This window comes from Pteropus medius, unplaced genomic scaffold (assembly GCF_902729225.1).
Source record: "Pteropus medius unplaced genomic scaffold, Ma_sr-lr_union100, whole genome shotgun sequence".
NCBI lineage: Eukaryota > Metazoa > Chordata > Mammalia > Chiroptera > Pteropodidae > Pteropus > Pteropus medius.
The window spans coordinates 4,148,455-4,163,385 of record NW_024342466.1 but is presented as its reverse complement, the minus strand read 5'-3'; the positions used below and the strand labels follow the sequence as shown (position 1 = coordinate 4,163,385).

The 14,931-nt window shown below is 65.6% G+C and overlaps 2 protein-coding genes across 2 annotated transcripts in view; one reads left to right on the top strand and one right to left on the bottom strand.

Moving 5' to 3' along the window:
• Positions 1-1,508: 1,508 nt before the first annotated feature.
• On the top strand, positions 1,509-10,631 carry MAB21L4 (mab-21 like 4). Its single transcript, XM_039861062.1, has 4 exons — positions 1,509-2,010; positions 5,720-5,945; positions 7,640-7,793; positions 10,166-10,631. Exons 1-4 carry the CDS (start codon positions 1,527-1,529, stop codon positions 10,256-10,258), a joined length of 957 nt encoding a protein of 318 aa, XP_039716996.1. The 5' UTR covers positions 1,509-1,526; the 3' UTR covers positions 10,259-10,631.
• A 2,814-nt stretch (positions 10,632-13,445) lies between these two features.
• AGXT (alanine--glyoxylate aminotransferase) overlaps positions 13,446-14,931 on the bottom strand; it is an 8,314-nt gene continuing 6,828 nt past the window's right edge. Inside the window, exons 9-11 of the mRNA XM_039861043.1 lie at positions 14,619-14,714; positions 14,354-14,482; positions 13,446-13,780 (exon numbers count right to left, since the gene is read on the bottom strand). Coding sequence (XP_039716977.1) covers positions 13,673-13,780; positions 14,354-14,482; positions 14,619-14,714 — 333 coding nt within the window. The 3' untranslated portion in view covers positions 13,446-13,672. The remainder of the gene's footprint in view (positions 13,781-14,353; positions 14,483-14,618; positions 14,715-14,931) is intronic.

The window sequence follows — 14,931 nt, the reverse complement described above, 5'->3', positions numbered from 1 at the left end:
CCCGCAGCCTAGCGCAGGCGCTGCCCCATGCTCAGCTGCTGGGCAGCTTGTCTGGCTCTGAGCCCTGGGTACTTGGGTCGCTGGGCCGCCCTGGGGAATTCAGGGGACACTTGTGAGATTCTTGGGAAAGCGGAGCTGGAGGGACACGAGGACCCGACTCCGGGGACGGAGGGTCAGCGTGAGGCCGCAGGACCAGCTCCTCCGAAGCGATGCCCTCCCCACAGGCCAGAGTGCCCTGGAGATGGACGGCCGTGCAAAGGGCAGGGTGTGGGGACAGTGGGGTGTCGGGACAGTGGGGCGCAGGGCTGGGGGGCGCGCGAGGGCACGTGGGCCATGGAATCGGAGAAGCACGCGTGCTCTGGGCCAGGCGCAGAAGCAAGCTGTCTCCAGGGGCTCCCCCAGGAGGAAGTGAGCTCCCCGTCCTGGCGGTACAGAGCAGAGACTCGCTCGCTGGGGCTGCAGCTCCTCGAAAGGCTTGCGAGCACCCAGAAGTGAGCGCCCTGGATCCTGGCTCTGCCCACAGCTGCCTGCATCTGAGGCCCATGCATGGCTGAGGCCCCAGGCTCCCTGGGGGGCTGTGGGCGGCACCTCAGTCATAGCATCTGGGGGACTCTCCGTGATAGCTGTTTACAGAAGCTCTGGCAGGGAGCACTGGGCGCCCACAGACGGCCTGGCGGGGCCAACGGTCACGGGGGCGGCTCCCACTTGCTGGCTGGGGTGCAGGGCCCTGAGTGGGGAGGCGCTGGGCCAGGAAGGGCGCCCAGCACAGGTGCGGGAGGGGCGGGCATGGCGGGGCTTTCCAGCTCCAGTCTCAGGTGGGTGCCAGGTCCTCTCAAGGTGAGGACTGGGTGGGGTGGGGGGTGGGCAGCCTGTGGGCCCAGGGCAGGAGGACGCAGGCCTTGTCGGGGAGGAGGCAGGGTGCACACCTGGACTTGGGGTCTGAGGCTCCTAGGGGCACAGGTGCCTGATGGGGTGTGTGGGTCGCTGTGGAAACGCAGTCTTCAGCCCAGGCTGGTGGCTTCAGGCTGCCTCAGAGAGAGACACTCAGGGTCTGGGGCAGCCAGGGCCCTGCCTCGCCTTTGCCACCTGACAGAGGGGGTGCCGTGTGCCCAAGCCCCGGTCGGCTGTGGGGGCCCTGATGGCACAGGCGGCTGCTGCTGGGGTACGGGAGGGGACCGCCTGAGGCAGGCCCCCCTGCCAGGGACAGCAGGCGGGAGGAGGCCGGGCCTGCGGGGGCGGGGGACCTGTGCCCTGGGCCAAGAGGCAGAGTGTGTGGGACGTGGGGAGGAGCCTGGAGGGGCCGCCCCCTCCTGTGACATTCCTGCTCGTGGTGACTGACTCACTCCCACTTCAAAGGCTTCAAAGGCTTGTTCCCCTCCAGGTATTCACCCTGCTGCCGCAGTCTCTCTGGAGTTCCGCTCTGCTCTCGGGGAGCTGCTGCCCCACCTGGGGATCTGCTGCCTCCCTCGCTCCCTCCCGCCGTCCTCAAGGGCTGCCCCTCGGCCCGGAACGCAGCCCGGAACGCCATGGCCGTGCAGGTGTCTCTGTGGCACCACTACCTGCGGGCCCTCCGCTCGCGGGCGGCGCCTCGGGCACGGGACTACCAGCAGGCGGAGAACGTGCTGCTCACGGTGCTGGAGCGGGCGCGCGCCCTGGACCCCCGCTTCCTCGTGGATTACTCCCGGGACCTGGGGGCCTTCCAGTTTGCCCTGCGCTCCTCGGACGGCCTGCTGGACATGGAGGTGCCGCTGAGGGTGGCGGCCGAAGCCCTCCTGGTGGAGGAGCAAGGGGCCGCGGAGACAGGCGATGGCCCTGTGACCTGCCGCCTGGGTGTCCCTAGGGGCGGGGTCGGCCTGGAGCCCTGGACGACTGACGATGTCTTTGACCCCTGCTCGGATGGCAGCGCCCAGTGCTCTGGCCACATTGTGCCCAGCAAGGTCCTGCGCGTCCTCAAGGACCTTCTGGTGGCTGCCATTGTGCACTGCAAGCATCACGGCCTCATAACGCCAGGTAATGGGTGGGACCGTGCTGCACACACGTGAGGGACGGCGGTGCGGGGTGCACGCGTGCGTGACGGTGTGGGGTGCACCCGTGTGCAGTGCTGTGTGCATGTCAGGGGCACGTGGGTGGGGGATGTCGCTCTGAGGCCCCTCTAGTTCTAGGAAAACGCGTTTCACATTACTGAACTTTACACCTTAGTAGTAACCTTTTAATGGACGTTACTTTTTAAGCGGCTGGAAACTGACCAGCGTGTCACTTTCCGGTTGATCTGCTGGATGAGGGTCCTGACACGGTGCTCGGCAGGCGGCTCTGTGATCAGTCCCAGCTGGATGTGACAGTCCTCAGCTGTCCCCACACCCACTGCGTTGGAAGGCCTGTGCGCCTGCGTGCATGGGTGTGTCTGTGTGCATGGGTGTGCCTGCGTGAGTGTGCACACGTGAACGTGGGGGTGAGCATACACACACGCGCACACAGGTCTGTTTCGACTTACGGTCCAGCTGCTGCCTGGTGTCTTGGGCCTCGAGCGGGCTCTGTGGCCGCGTACGTGCAGGCGAGCCAGGGCTGTGGCCTCAGTTTCTCCTCTGGGGCATTGTTGGTGTGATCTGGAGGATGCTGAGCCCCAAGGTGGGCAGGGCGGGAAGTCATGGGCCTCCCTGCAGCTGGGGCTGCCTAGATCCCGAGGGGCTGGTAGGGCGGGCACAGCCCACGCAGGGCCCAGGTCAGTGGGGACCCAGGATAGGGAGCCCGTCCTCCTGGGGGTCGGGGAAAAGACGTCGGGTCGTGCTGGCACGCACTGGGGGCCGAACAGAATGACCCTCTCTCACCTCTGTGTGACCGCTGAGTGAGGATAGTCAGCCCACCGCGGGACAGCGGCCTGCCCCAGGCTGCCCAGCGCGCGGAGCCTAGGTCCAGCTGCACGCCCAGTCTCGGGCCCACCTCGTGGCATGGGGACCTCAGCCACTTGGGCCCACAGGACCAGCCTTTCCTGCTAGGTGCTCCCATGGGTCCTGGGGAAGCCGGGCACCGCTTGTGTGCCAACACGGACGATTCAGACAGTGGCCGGGCTTCTGGACAGACTTGTAACACAGGAGAGGCGGCTTGCGACTCGGGCCCAACCCCAGGCCTACCTGGTGACCTGGGGCAGGTGACCCCTATCTCCGGGGTGATGACGAACATCGCCCTCCCAGGTGGCCAGGACGTCATGGGGCTCACAGAGCCCCACCCACAGACACCCTGTGGCTCCTCTCAGCCTGCCAGCTACTGAGGGTGCTCGGCAGGGCCCTTTCCTCCGCCTGTCCCTGTCACCTCAGGCCCTCTGCCCTTCCGAGAGACAGACCCACCAGCTGGTGGGCACGAGGCTCTGCCCAGCCCCTCGGGCACATGCTGGGCTGCTGGGCCTGTCCCCGCCTTCCCCAGGTCCCCATGGCCACACCCAGGCTGACCGCCAGAGCTGGGGATTCCAGGCATAGCTCCCTGACACTTCCCTCAAGGAAGTGTGCCGCCCCAGGTGACAGGGTTCAGGCTGCCCCACCCACCCCAGAAACCGGTGAGACCAGGCCAGACGGAGGTGGGGGAGGAGCTGGGGCGGGGAGGGGGGGCTGGTCACCTCTCCTGCCACCATTTCGTGGACCAATGTGTGACCCATGACAGAAGAAAAACGAAAGCCACCCGGCTTTGCCTGGCAGGCACCTGTGACTGGGAGGAGCTGGGGTCACCGAACCCTTTTTTCCCATCACGTGATGGGAAAACCGAGGCACATTTGGGGGGTGGAGTGACCCCGGGCGGTAGGAACAGGACCTGCCCCGGGCTGGGTGCCAGGAGGTACCCGGCAGGGGACTGGGGACAGGGGTCTGCATATGGGGGTTGGGCCCCCAGGAGTGTGGCTCCCACCCTCACAAGCCACGGAGAGCTTTCTCCAAGGCACATGCTGGGGACACCCTTTGGGACAGGCCGTCTGAGCCCCAGCTGGTTGGGCTCCTGACCTCTGATCTGGCACCCTCGCTGGGCTGGGCTGGGGCAGGGGGTCAGTGCTGGGCCAGCGTTGGTCAGGGTGTGGTGTGGACGCCCCAGCATGCTCAGCTCACCCTCCTCACTCCCTCTGGTATTAGTTTGTTTTTTTGGGGGGAGGCACAACTGAGGGAGAAAGACAAGGAGTATTGGTGCCCCCACCTCCCTGGTCCTCGGCCCAGTGACCCATGGGGGCTCTGTGTTAGGGGAGTGGGCCCTGGGCTGCGTCCCCCACCCCCCAGGGTGCTGAGCGGAATCCAGGGGGCCAGGCTTGTCCCCTGTCAGCCTTCTGGGTGGGGCCTTCCGGGCGCTGGGCACCAGCTTGCTGCTCCCCACCGGCCTCCCGTGGGGGGCATCTGAGCTGGGCACCAGGGGCCCTCAGGGCGGTGGGCGGTCGCGAGCAGATGTGATCAGGAGCCCAGGTCAGAGGCTGCGCCCAGGGGCCGGCTGTGGCAGCCCCAGCCCCAGCCTCTCACTGGCTCAGGCGGCTGGGTGGGTGGGACCGACCTCCTGCAACACTGAGCGAAGTGTCCCAGCAGCAAAGACTGTCTTCTGCGGGGGGCTCACGACCAGTCAGCATCTGGGGGACGTGGGCCCAGGACAGGGGTGCCAGGTCACAAAGGCACGTACCCCAAGTCATTTCCTGAAGACCAAAGAGGTACTGGGGGTGACTCAGCCTTGGGGTGCAGCCTGGCACACAAGCCACTCAGAGAGAAGAGTTAGCATGCTCCGTCCCCTCCCCCAGCAGATAGCCACCTGGGGCATCGGGGGAACTGGGGGGAGGGCGTGCAGGAAGGACCCCCAGGTCAAGGGTGTGCCCTAGGACCACTGCCGAGGACCCCCACCCTGGGGCCCAGCTGCTCCTCTTGGATGACTCTCCCGGCCCGGCCCGGGCGGCTGCTGCCCATCGACAGCAGAAGGGCGGCCGGTGGGAGGGGCCTGGGCTGCGGGGGGCCGGCCACAGGGCACAGCGGAGTCCGCAGGCTCAGGAGGCCTGGGAGCCGTGGCCAGCAGACGGGGCACTGGAGTGCGGAGTTGAGGTGACAGGGTGACAAGGACGTTTCTGACCTGGGCACCTGAAGGAAACCCGGGGTGCAGGTGCTGCCGTCAACGGGGATTGGGCACCGCCCTACTGACCGGTCCACGCTGCTGGTGGCCGGCGGGCAGCTTCAGCGACAGAGCCTCACCCTCACGGCTCCCAGGCCGGGCAGCTTGGTCCCTCCTGGGGCCTCTGTCCCTGGTGTGACGACCCTGTCACCGTGTCCTCACAGGGCCTCCTCTCTGGGCGGGAATCAGGCTGTCTCTTCACCAGGCCCCACCTCAGCAGCTCAGTGCCTGCCCTAAGGCCTCGCTGCCTTATCGCTCCTGTGGCGACCCCATCCCCAAACAGAGCAGTCTGAGGTGCTGGGGTCTGGGCTTCCACACGTGAATTTGGGGGCGCAGTTTGCCTGTAACAGCTGTGCGAGCGTGTGCTGGGTTCCAGATGGACACTGTTGAAAGCGAGGGCCTGCGGGGGGAGCGGGAGGCTGAGGGGCAAGGGGGCGAGGGGGGCGAGGGGCCGCAGGGGGGCAGGAGAGGGCGAGGGCTGCGGAGGGGGGAGGGAGAGGCGAGGGGTCATGGGGGCGGGGGCGGGGAGGGCGGTGGGCACAGTGGCAGCAGCCCCGAGTGTCGGGCACGGACGAGGGGCCAGCAGGCAGGCCGGCCGTTGCAGGTTCTCTGACGGTGGGCAGCCTGAGGGAGGAGGAGCTCGGCCTGTCCCTGCTCGTGTCCGGAGGCTGGAGGACGATCCGCTTCCATGTGGTGCCCGTGGTGCCCAGCAGGCGCCCAGCGCCGGCCCTGGACAGGGCCCAGCTGACGCCCGGGTTCCCTGAAGGCAGCCTGAAGAGGATCACGGGCCAGGGGGTGGCCCTCGTGCCAGCGAGCCCCCAGCTCTGGAGGTACAGTGACCCCTGGGAGCCGGCGGGAAGGGGGTGCTACCCAGTGCGCCCCCACTCCCGGAGGGAGAACCTGCGGGGCGCCCCTCCCGCTTGCCCCATGGGCATCTGAACCACGGAGGTCACTGGGGCCTCAGGTGACTTTGGGATCTGGCCGGAATGCCCGCTCCCCGCTGCTGGCGCTCCCCTCTCGGGGCTCTGGGGGGTGGAGCTGTGCCCTTTGCCTCCTGCCAAGGGGGTGGGCCGGCCAGCGCCTGGCCTGATCATGGAGAAGGCCGCCCTGGTGGGACCTTTCATTACCAGCCCAGGGAGGGGGTGCAGAGGGAAGGCAGCAAGGGCCGGCGACTTGTCCAGGGCCTCAGCAGATTCCTGGGGCTTCGGGGAACCCCCCTCCCCCGACAGTGAGGGTGAGTAGTGAGCACTGGGACTCGGCGCAGGTCTCCTTCCGGGCTGCTCTCCAGGTTAGGGTCCCCTCTCCCTGGAGTCCCCCGCCCACAGTGTTTAGCTGCGGATGCTCCCTCCCCTGCCTGACCTGGGAGCCCCAGCCCCTCCTGGGGTCCTCCGGTCTCTGCCCCAGCAGCTTGCGAGGTGAGGGTGGGGCATCTTCAGGGACAGGGAGGCCTGAGTATTTCTGTGAGCGGGAGGAGTGAGGGGAGGTGCAGGGCGGAGGCGAGCGCCCCTGGCCACCCCGCTCCAAGGGCCCGTGAGCCCCATGTAGATGCGATGCTCTGCATGCAGGCCCTTCGCCAGCCTGGGTTTGGCCAGGGACTCCCCTGCCAGCTCTCACGCCTGGGTGGCGCCCCAGGAGTGCCAGTGTCGAGGCGCAGGGTCGCTGTGCAGTTGAGTCGATTCTTAGAAGCTGGTGACATTTGGAAAGCCGGTTATGCCCCCCTGCGGCTGTCAGCTGCAGGGACCTCTTGGCAGTGCCTGAGAGCCACTCCACGCCCCCCCCTTCCCCGCCTACACCCGCACATCTGACTCGGCTTCGCACAGAGCGGGGCTGTGTCCAGGGTGGGGGTGGCCACCAGCCCCGAGGAAGGGTTGGCTGGGCTCGGCAGAGCAGACTCATTTTTTGCAAGTAAACGGAACGGCCTTTCTGTGCCCCGTCCGTCAAGGACTCGGTGTGTGGGCAGCTGACTGTCCAGTACCAATACTGCACAGAGCATGGGGCCCACGAGGGCACTGTCCCCAGGTCCCCCTTCAGTCACTCAGCAAGCACGCGGTGCCTGCGGGGTGCGCTGCCCTGTGCTGTGGGCACAGCTGGTGGCCGAGATTCTGAGCCCCTCGGTGGTCTGCAGCTGCAGGCTGGAGGCTGGCTTCCGGAATGGCACACAGAGCAGATATGTCACCCCACGCCAGGCTGGGGTGGCTCCACTTGTACCCCTGACAGGGACCAGGAGCTCCTGCTCCACCCAGGGCAGGTGAGAGTGGCACCTTCCTGTCCCCACAAAAGGGCCAGCAGCCCCGGAGGCACCCCCGTCCCCCATGCCCTGGGGCCTGGGCGTCTAAGCGAAAACCGGCTGTTTCACGGTGACAGCCCTTCACGTGCCTGGGCTGTCCGGGGCCTGAGAGGCTCACCACCCGGGGTGGCCACAGGAGCCGCGCCCTTCTTTCTGGGGCTTAGCGGTGGATGCAGGGTGCCTGCAAATGCCCGGCCAGGCGGACGCTGAGCGTGGCAGCATGTCTCTGCACTCCAGGGTCTCCACGGACTACCTGCTCGACAGGCTGCTCAGTGCGCTGGGCACTCTCCCGGGCCACCGGCTGGACAGCCTCTCCATCCTGGACCGCATCAACCACGAGAGCTGGTGTGATGGTGGCCAGAGCCCTGGCCTGACCTTCAGCCACCTGCAGGTGCGTGGGGGGTGTGGGCCCTGCTCCCACCCTGTTGGGCCTGCGTCGACTCCCAGGGGGCCCAGTTGGGGCCATCTCTGACCGGTGGACGGCCTGGAGTGAGCTCATGTCAGGGGGCTCCGAGGCCTTGCTCGCGTCCCCGGGAGGCCCAGGCTCATGAGTGACGCCTGCTGCGGAGTGTGTGGTGGCACCTCAGGCCTGCCTTCGCCATCCCAGGGCTGGCGACCCTGGGGGGCCTCCCAGACCCGGCGTGTGCCCTTCAATCTGACCTTGGGGGTGGGTCGCACAGAACCAGCTCCCACCAGCCTGTGTCACCGTGGGCGCTCCCCGCAAGGCCCCTGCCCTCCAGCCTGGAGTCTGTGAGTGGTGCCGGCCAGCCCCCCTCTGAGTGGGACCAGCCCAACCCGCACCCTTCTCTGCGGCTCCCTGGCTGCTGGGTGCCATGTCCTCCTAGGGCTCTGCAGTGTCAGGTGCTGAGAAGAACGGGGGGCTGGCCAGTGCGGGGTCAGAGGGCTGCGGGGTCTCTGGGTCTCTGCCCAGGCGAGCGGGTGTGGGGCTGTGGGGTGCTGCTCCATGGACAGGGTGCGGGTGAGGGGAGGCGGCCTGAGCTTGCTCAGAAGGCTCTGCCATGAGTCCTTGTGTGACCTCGTGTGACCTCCGGCCACCCACCGCCCCTCTCAGGCTCCATCCCCACCTTGGGGGTCTGACACACCGTAGAGCCCCAAGTGAACTAGGGGTGAAAGGCCAGTAGACTGTGTGACAGGAGGGGGCCCCTGGCGAGGGGACTCCCGGCCAAGGGTGGGCGAGGGAGCCTGGGGGGCCGGGCGAGTCCGGCTGTGGCTTTCAGACGTGTTCTGGGCACAGGCCACAGGGCCCGCACAGCTGAGCTTGAGCAGGACTTCCGTGGGGGTGGGGCGTGAGGCCCAGAGGAGGCAGGGACCTTGGCCCCAAGACGAAAAAGGCAAATCCTGGTGCTGGTGGGGTGCCAATGAGGGGCACTGTCTTGAGCCAGGAGGCTTGAGGAGGAGGTGTGAAGTGGGGTGGGGATATAAGGGGGAGAGGGGAAGCTGGGGGCGCCGCGCTGGGGCGCCCTGGGGAGGCAGATCAGCAGGATAGAGTCGGAGCCTGCCTTCTGGGGCAGCCTTCCAGGAAGGCGTGTGAACTGGAGAAAGCACTGCTGGGCGGCTGCCGAGGCGCCTTGGCCCGGTAGCCGAAAGCTGAGAGCCTGTGGCGCGCCTGATCCTCGTCTCAGCAGGCAGTGCTGCCAATGGAGCCTGTAGCTATTCAGCCGGACTGAGCCAACTGCAGAGCGCCGTGTGCACCTGCTGGTGGTGCTGCTCACCTGCCACCACACAGCCACTCCCGAGGAGAGAAGCTGCCCACCCGCCGCCTCCCGGCGGGCAGGACCTGTGCAGGGGCAGCAGCCTGCCAGCCCTCTGCACCAGCGCGTGGGCTCTTAAGCCAGCCAGCCGAAGCGTCCCTCATCCGTCACACCTGGGCACCAGCCCCGCCCCGGCCTGTTATGCAGGGGTCCGGCTCCTGCAGCTGCCCGCCAACGACCCCGCCTACTGGGCCACCGCCTACTTCGACGTCCTGCTGGACAAGGTGGGCACGGCCCGCTGAGGGGCCTCGGGCTGGCCCAGGGTCACACGCGGTGGGCACAGAGCCCCGGACCACCCTCCTGGGGTCCGGAGCTGGAGCAAGGCTGGGTCAGGTCAGGGCTCCGGACACGAGAGGGTCTGTCAGGGTGGAATGTGCTGTGGGGGGGCGGGGTCAGGCAGGTCCCGAGTGCCCCGCCCACCAGTGACCCGCGAGCCCAGGGCCACTGTCTGGGAACCAGGGCAGCATGTCCAGGCCCTCCCCGTCCCCAGAGCCACCCCAAACCCCTGCTGACAGCGCTTAGAGCCCCAGCCGCCACCCTGGGCTCCATCCCTCATGAAGAGGTGTGGCCTGCCTGGGCCTCGCGGGGCAGTTCCTGCTGCACCCTGCACCCAGGAGCCCCACGTCCCCTCCCATGAGTGTTGGGGTTCTGCTCTGCCAGCACCTCATAATTCCCATTTCCAGCAGCAGCTCTTTGAGTCCCCACCCCAGCGTCCCCAGGAAGGCCCAGTCAGCCCTCCCATATAGGAGGCACACCCGGTGATGCTTGGAGGGGGCCAGCAGCCTCAATTTACTGCGGCACCTGCAGGGCCCCTCTCCTGGGTGTGAGCCCCTCAAATGCAGCACATTGAGGAGAGACCAGAGCACTATAGAGTGGGGTCCACAGAAGGAGCACCAGAGGCGTCCACAGGCAGAAGGCCAGTGGTGGGAGCAAACGCCCCCACGCATTGTGATTCCCAGACATCGTGAAAGCCTTGTCCCGTCTTACCCGGATTCAGGTCTTCCACATCCAGGATGAGGACCGGGTGTCCGCCATGCAGAGCATCTTCCAGAAGACCAGGACGCTGGGCCGCGAGGGCTGCTGAGCGGGCCGCCCGGGACCTCAGCGGAAAGGGCCGGGCTTCACCTTAGGTCGTGGCTGGTGGCGGAGGGACGTCGTCCCCAGCGACAGTCCAGGGGGCGGAGGGACGTTGTCCCCAGCGACAGTCTGGGGGGCGGCCTCATGGAAGACGAAGGGGTCGCTGGACAGTGGGCCTCCCGGAGCAGCCGCCTCGTCTCCAGGGATGTGTATCCCATGTGACATGGGTCCATCCTCCTGTGTATTGCCATTAAGACTCTGAGAACTGAGTGTCCGCACGAGGCCTGGAACTTCAGGCTCGTCCCTACCCGTGTCCCGTGCTGCTTCGTGTGACACAGCACCATACGCGAGATCCCAAATAAAGCAACGCACTTCGCAGAGCAGCTGTTCGCGCGCCTTGCCCCGTCTGCCATGAAGAATGAGGACGGGGCCCAGTGCCCCCCGTGGGTTGTGGAGATGGTGTCACATCCCCGGGAGAGTCCATTTATGGGGTGGCTCGGTTAGCGCCGAGTGGGCTGGAGCAAGCTGGGCTACCCTGCAGGTGTGCGGGCTGGGGCACCCACGGGACGGGGGGCACCACGTGGCGTCTCTGGAAAGCCCTGACGTGGGAGCTGGGGTTCTGCAGCAGAGAACTGCTCACTGTTCAAAACACAGCACCTGGCGTGGTGCGGGGCCCTGGGGGAGAAGGAGCCCCTGCCACGAGACCCCAGGCCACCGTGGGCCCCGAGCTGCCTGTCACAGGCTCCACGGAGTAGGGTCCTCGCCCGTGCGATGCGACGGTAAAAATAAGGGCGTGAGTATCAGGAGACAGAAGCGAAACTGTCCTTATTCATAGACAACTTGATTATTTACGTAGAAAACCCTAAGGAATCTACTAAGAAACCGCTAGACTTTGTGAATTTAGCGAGGTTGGAAGACAAGGTTGATAGAGAAAAGAGGGCTGAGCTTCCCTACGTCAAACCACTGGAAAGGAATATTTTAAAGTACCATTTACAACAGCATGAGAAAGAGCAAACTCCTAGAAATTCGTCTAACAAAAGCATATAAGACCTCTGCACTGACAACTGGAAACATTATTACGGATAATTTTTAAAATACTTAGATTAACGTTTAGGTCTTTCAAACCTTTAAATTAAACACGTATAAGATCTTGATGATTTCCACTGTGCTCAACTTGATACATAGATTTAGTGCAATTCCCACTGAAATTCCAGCGAGCTCTAGACAAGATAACTCTAAAATTTATATGGAAACTCGAAGGATCCAAGATAGGAAAAACAGCCTTAAAGAGAACGAAGTCGGAGGCCCTGCCTCTTCACTACAAGCTGCAGTGTGTGGGGGTTCGGCGCTGACACTGGGGGGCCAAACACAACAGCGTGGAACGGAGTGGCCAGCGTGTGGTCAGCCGACCGAGCGGCTGAGTCAGCTAGACGGGGAAAGGCAGGGTCTGCTCGACACGCCGGTGGGCCGACCGGTTGTCAGCATGGGTGACACCGAACCTCGGCCCCCTTTCCACTGGGTGCACAAAGTCCACACGATGCGGATGACAAACTACACACAGAAGCTGACGCCATCGTCTCTGAAGCAAACGTCAAAAGCTGCCTGTAGGACCACGAAGCAGCCCGATGATCGCCAGACAGGGCACGGACAGCACAGACCACGAAAGCAAACATGGACGGGTAGGACTCATCCACATCTGAAGTATCTGCTCTTTGAAAGACACGGCTGAGAAAAAGAACAGGTAAGACACAAAGCAGAGAACACTCACGACACCTGATCTGACGGTAGCCAGAATCTCTCAAAAAACTCTCACAGATCAGCCACGAAAAGAAAAATCAATGTGAGCAAACTACTCAAGCTGGCGCTTCTCGGAAGGAGACATACGAATGGCCGATTAGCACACGAAGAGATGCCCAGCACCATCGACCCTCAGGGAGACGCCCGTTAGAGCCAGAGTAGGTCCAACGTCACTCCCTGTGCAGGAGAGACGCCGCCAAACGACGGTGACCCCTCTCACGTGTCTGGGAGGGTGCGGAGTAAAGCAGCCTGTTACCGCAGGACCCCGCAATTCCTCGCCCAGGGGTTTGCCCAGGGAAATGAAAACGTGCCACGCAGAGCCTGTGCAGAAACGCCCAACTCCGCCTCGGGCACGACGGCCCCTTGCGGAATCGTCCAGATGTCCGCCAACAGCACGAACGAGCGGGTCGTGACAGAGACGCACCACGCGCCCGCGACGGCACCGGGCTCTACAGGAGGCGGGCGCGGTGCGTGCCGTGTGGCTCCAATTCCCGCAACACGGATCCACCGTGATGGGCACCGGGGGTGGAGGGGCGTTGACTGGACGGACCTTCCGCTGGCGCTTGTACTTGAATTCTCATCACAGGGTCTGCTTCCCCGGGAAACCCAACCAAGGCGGGGCTGCTCCCAGGACAAAGGCCAGAGTCCCAAAGGTGACGGAGGTGGCCCTGCGTGTCCGGCCCCCGGGCTCTCTGGCCAGCTCTGGAGGAGCCCCCAGCCCTGCCTGTGACTTCGGGGACGATGTGATCACAGACGATGCGACCGTGTCCCTTTAGTGCCCGTCTCTGCTGGTGGCCGTGAGCACATGGGGTGGACAGCCGCTGGTCTGCTCAGTCCCCACCCCAGTGACACAACTGTGCCCAGTGAGGACTTGGAAATGTGGCCGTGGCTGTGACTGCCCGAAGCATGCCCTGGTCAGGAGTAGGTCAGAGGTGGGCCTGGTCTGAAGCTTTCTGGGAGGGACCTCGAGTGAGGGGCGGAGTTGGGGACAGAGGGAGGGAGGGAGCCAAGCCAAGGAGCAGGGGAGACTGGGGCTGGGGGCCACCTTCAGCTGTACACTCAAGGGCCTGTCGGTTCCAGGGCTAAGAGCCTCCCAGATGTTGGCTGCCGGCACTGGCCTGCGTGCCAGGTCACCCCTACACAGGTCCTGGCTGTGCGCTGTAGCCACGTGCAGTCCTTGGCTACGTGACTCAAATCACAAATCAGCCTTGTGGGCCGTGGGGCGCCTCTGGAGGCGCGTGTGACCTTGCTTTGCAGGCATGAGGTCTGAGGCCCCCGCGTGCCCGTCTTCCAGCCCTGGGGGAGCCCGGTGCGCTGCCCCAAAGGGGTGCGGTCAGGGAGCAGTGGCACTTCCCTGCCGGAGCCTTCCACAGCACACCCCACACAGCGGGGACAGGTGACCAGCGGGTTCTTTATTAAGCATCCCCAAGGGGACTGTAGCTCATTTGGGAGGAGCTGAGGATCCTGAGCCCAAAGCCCATTTCCAGGAGGTTCCCAGAAGGAGCAGGGCCGCTGGTCCTGTTCCCCACCCCCCGCCCCGCTTGCCCCCGTCCGGCTTGCAGAGTCTGCTGGTGCACCCCGTCCGGTCCGTGCTCCTCCGGGAGGGCGTGGCCGGGCACCCAGCTCACAGCTTGCCCTTGGGGCAGTGCTGCAGGGCCTCCTGCAGCGCGTGGATCACTCGGTCCACATTCTCCCTGGTGGCGTTGCAGCCCAGAAGGCCAATCCGCAGCACCTGGGGGTGGGCAGCATGGATGTCGGGGGGCCTAGGCCCCGCCCACCCCGGCTGAGGTCTGGGCAGAGCAGGCAGCTCCTCTGCTGAGGGCCCCCTACCCAGGGTACACCAGGGAAGCCGAGAGCTTCCTGTGGCCACACGGAGCCTCCCAGACCCAGGTGGAGCCCGCAGAGCTCGGGAAGGGGACCCAGGGCGGTGACCAGTAAAGGCCACTCAGAATCGCCCTCTCAGCGAGCACAGCCCGACCCGGGCACCGCTGGAGCCGGGCACTGGGCCTCTGGCTGGTCTGCCTCACGGAAGAAGCAAGGACGTTTGGGATACATTGGAGAGGCTGTACCCCGAGACCTCAGCAGCTGGGGCGGAAGGGGCAGGAGGACACAGTCTGCCTAGAGTCAGCCCCCCAAATCCCTGGGGTCCGGAGAATGATGTTCCCGCTGGACACCTCTGCTGCCTTGGGCCCTCTGATGACCACCGACCTCAGCCTGGGGCTGGACATGGGCACAATCTGCTCCATGCGGGGTTGAATCTAGCTTTTGTGGCCGGTGTGGCCGGTGTGGCCGGCCCTTCCCTCACCTTCCCCGTGGAGGGCCCAAGGCCGCCGGTGATCTCAATGGCGAAGTGGTCCATCACGTAGCTGACGATGTCTCTCCAGTCGTAGCCAGCGGGCACAGCCACCGTGGTGATGGTGGGCAGCCGGAGCTCCTGCGGGGCAGGCCAGGCTCAGCACCAGCCGCCGGCTCGGGGCCAGCCCCGCCTGCCCTGGCGTCCGGTGTCGGAGGGGCACGGGGCGGGGAGGCAGGGCTGAGGGGGCTGAGGTCGCCACGGCCCACCCTCTTACAGGGTCCTTCACGAAGAGCTGCAGCCCTAGCGCCTGCAGACGCCCCTGCAGGTACAGGGCGGTCTCCTGGTGCCGCTTCCAGCTGCTCTCCAGGCTCTGCAGGGGGACAGGGCGTCCGGTGTCGACGCAGTGGGGGTGGTGGGCGGGGGCAGCTCCGGGCTGGGGAGGGCTCCCCTTCTGACTTGGATGCTGAGGCCTTGGGGAGCCCCCCTGGAGCCTCCGGCAGTTGGCCTGCTGTCCTGCCAGCCCCCGACCCCCACTGCCGCCCCTGTCTGTGTCCCATGAAGATTCCCCCTCCCCTCCCCACGCGGCT

Excerpts from the sequence above, each read along its gene's own strand:
- MAB21L4 (XM_039861062.1), top strand. The coding sequence starts at position 1,527 with ATGGCCGTGCAGGTGTCTCTGTGGCACCACTACCTGCGGGCCCTCCGC. Across the intron at positions 5,946-7,639 it reads GCGAGCCCCCAGCTCTGGAG|GGTCTCCACGGACTACCTGC; the intron begins GTACAGTGACCC and ends TCTGCACTCCAG. Across the intron at positions 7,794-10,165 it reads TGACCTTCAGCCACCTGCAG|ATTCAGGTCTTCCACATCCA; the intron begins GTGCGTGGGGGG and ends CGTCTTACCCGG.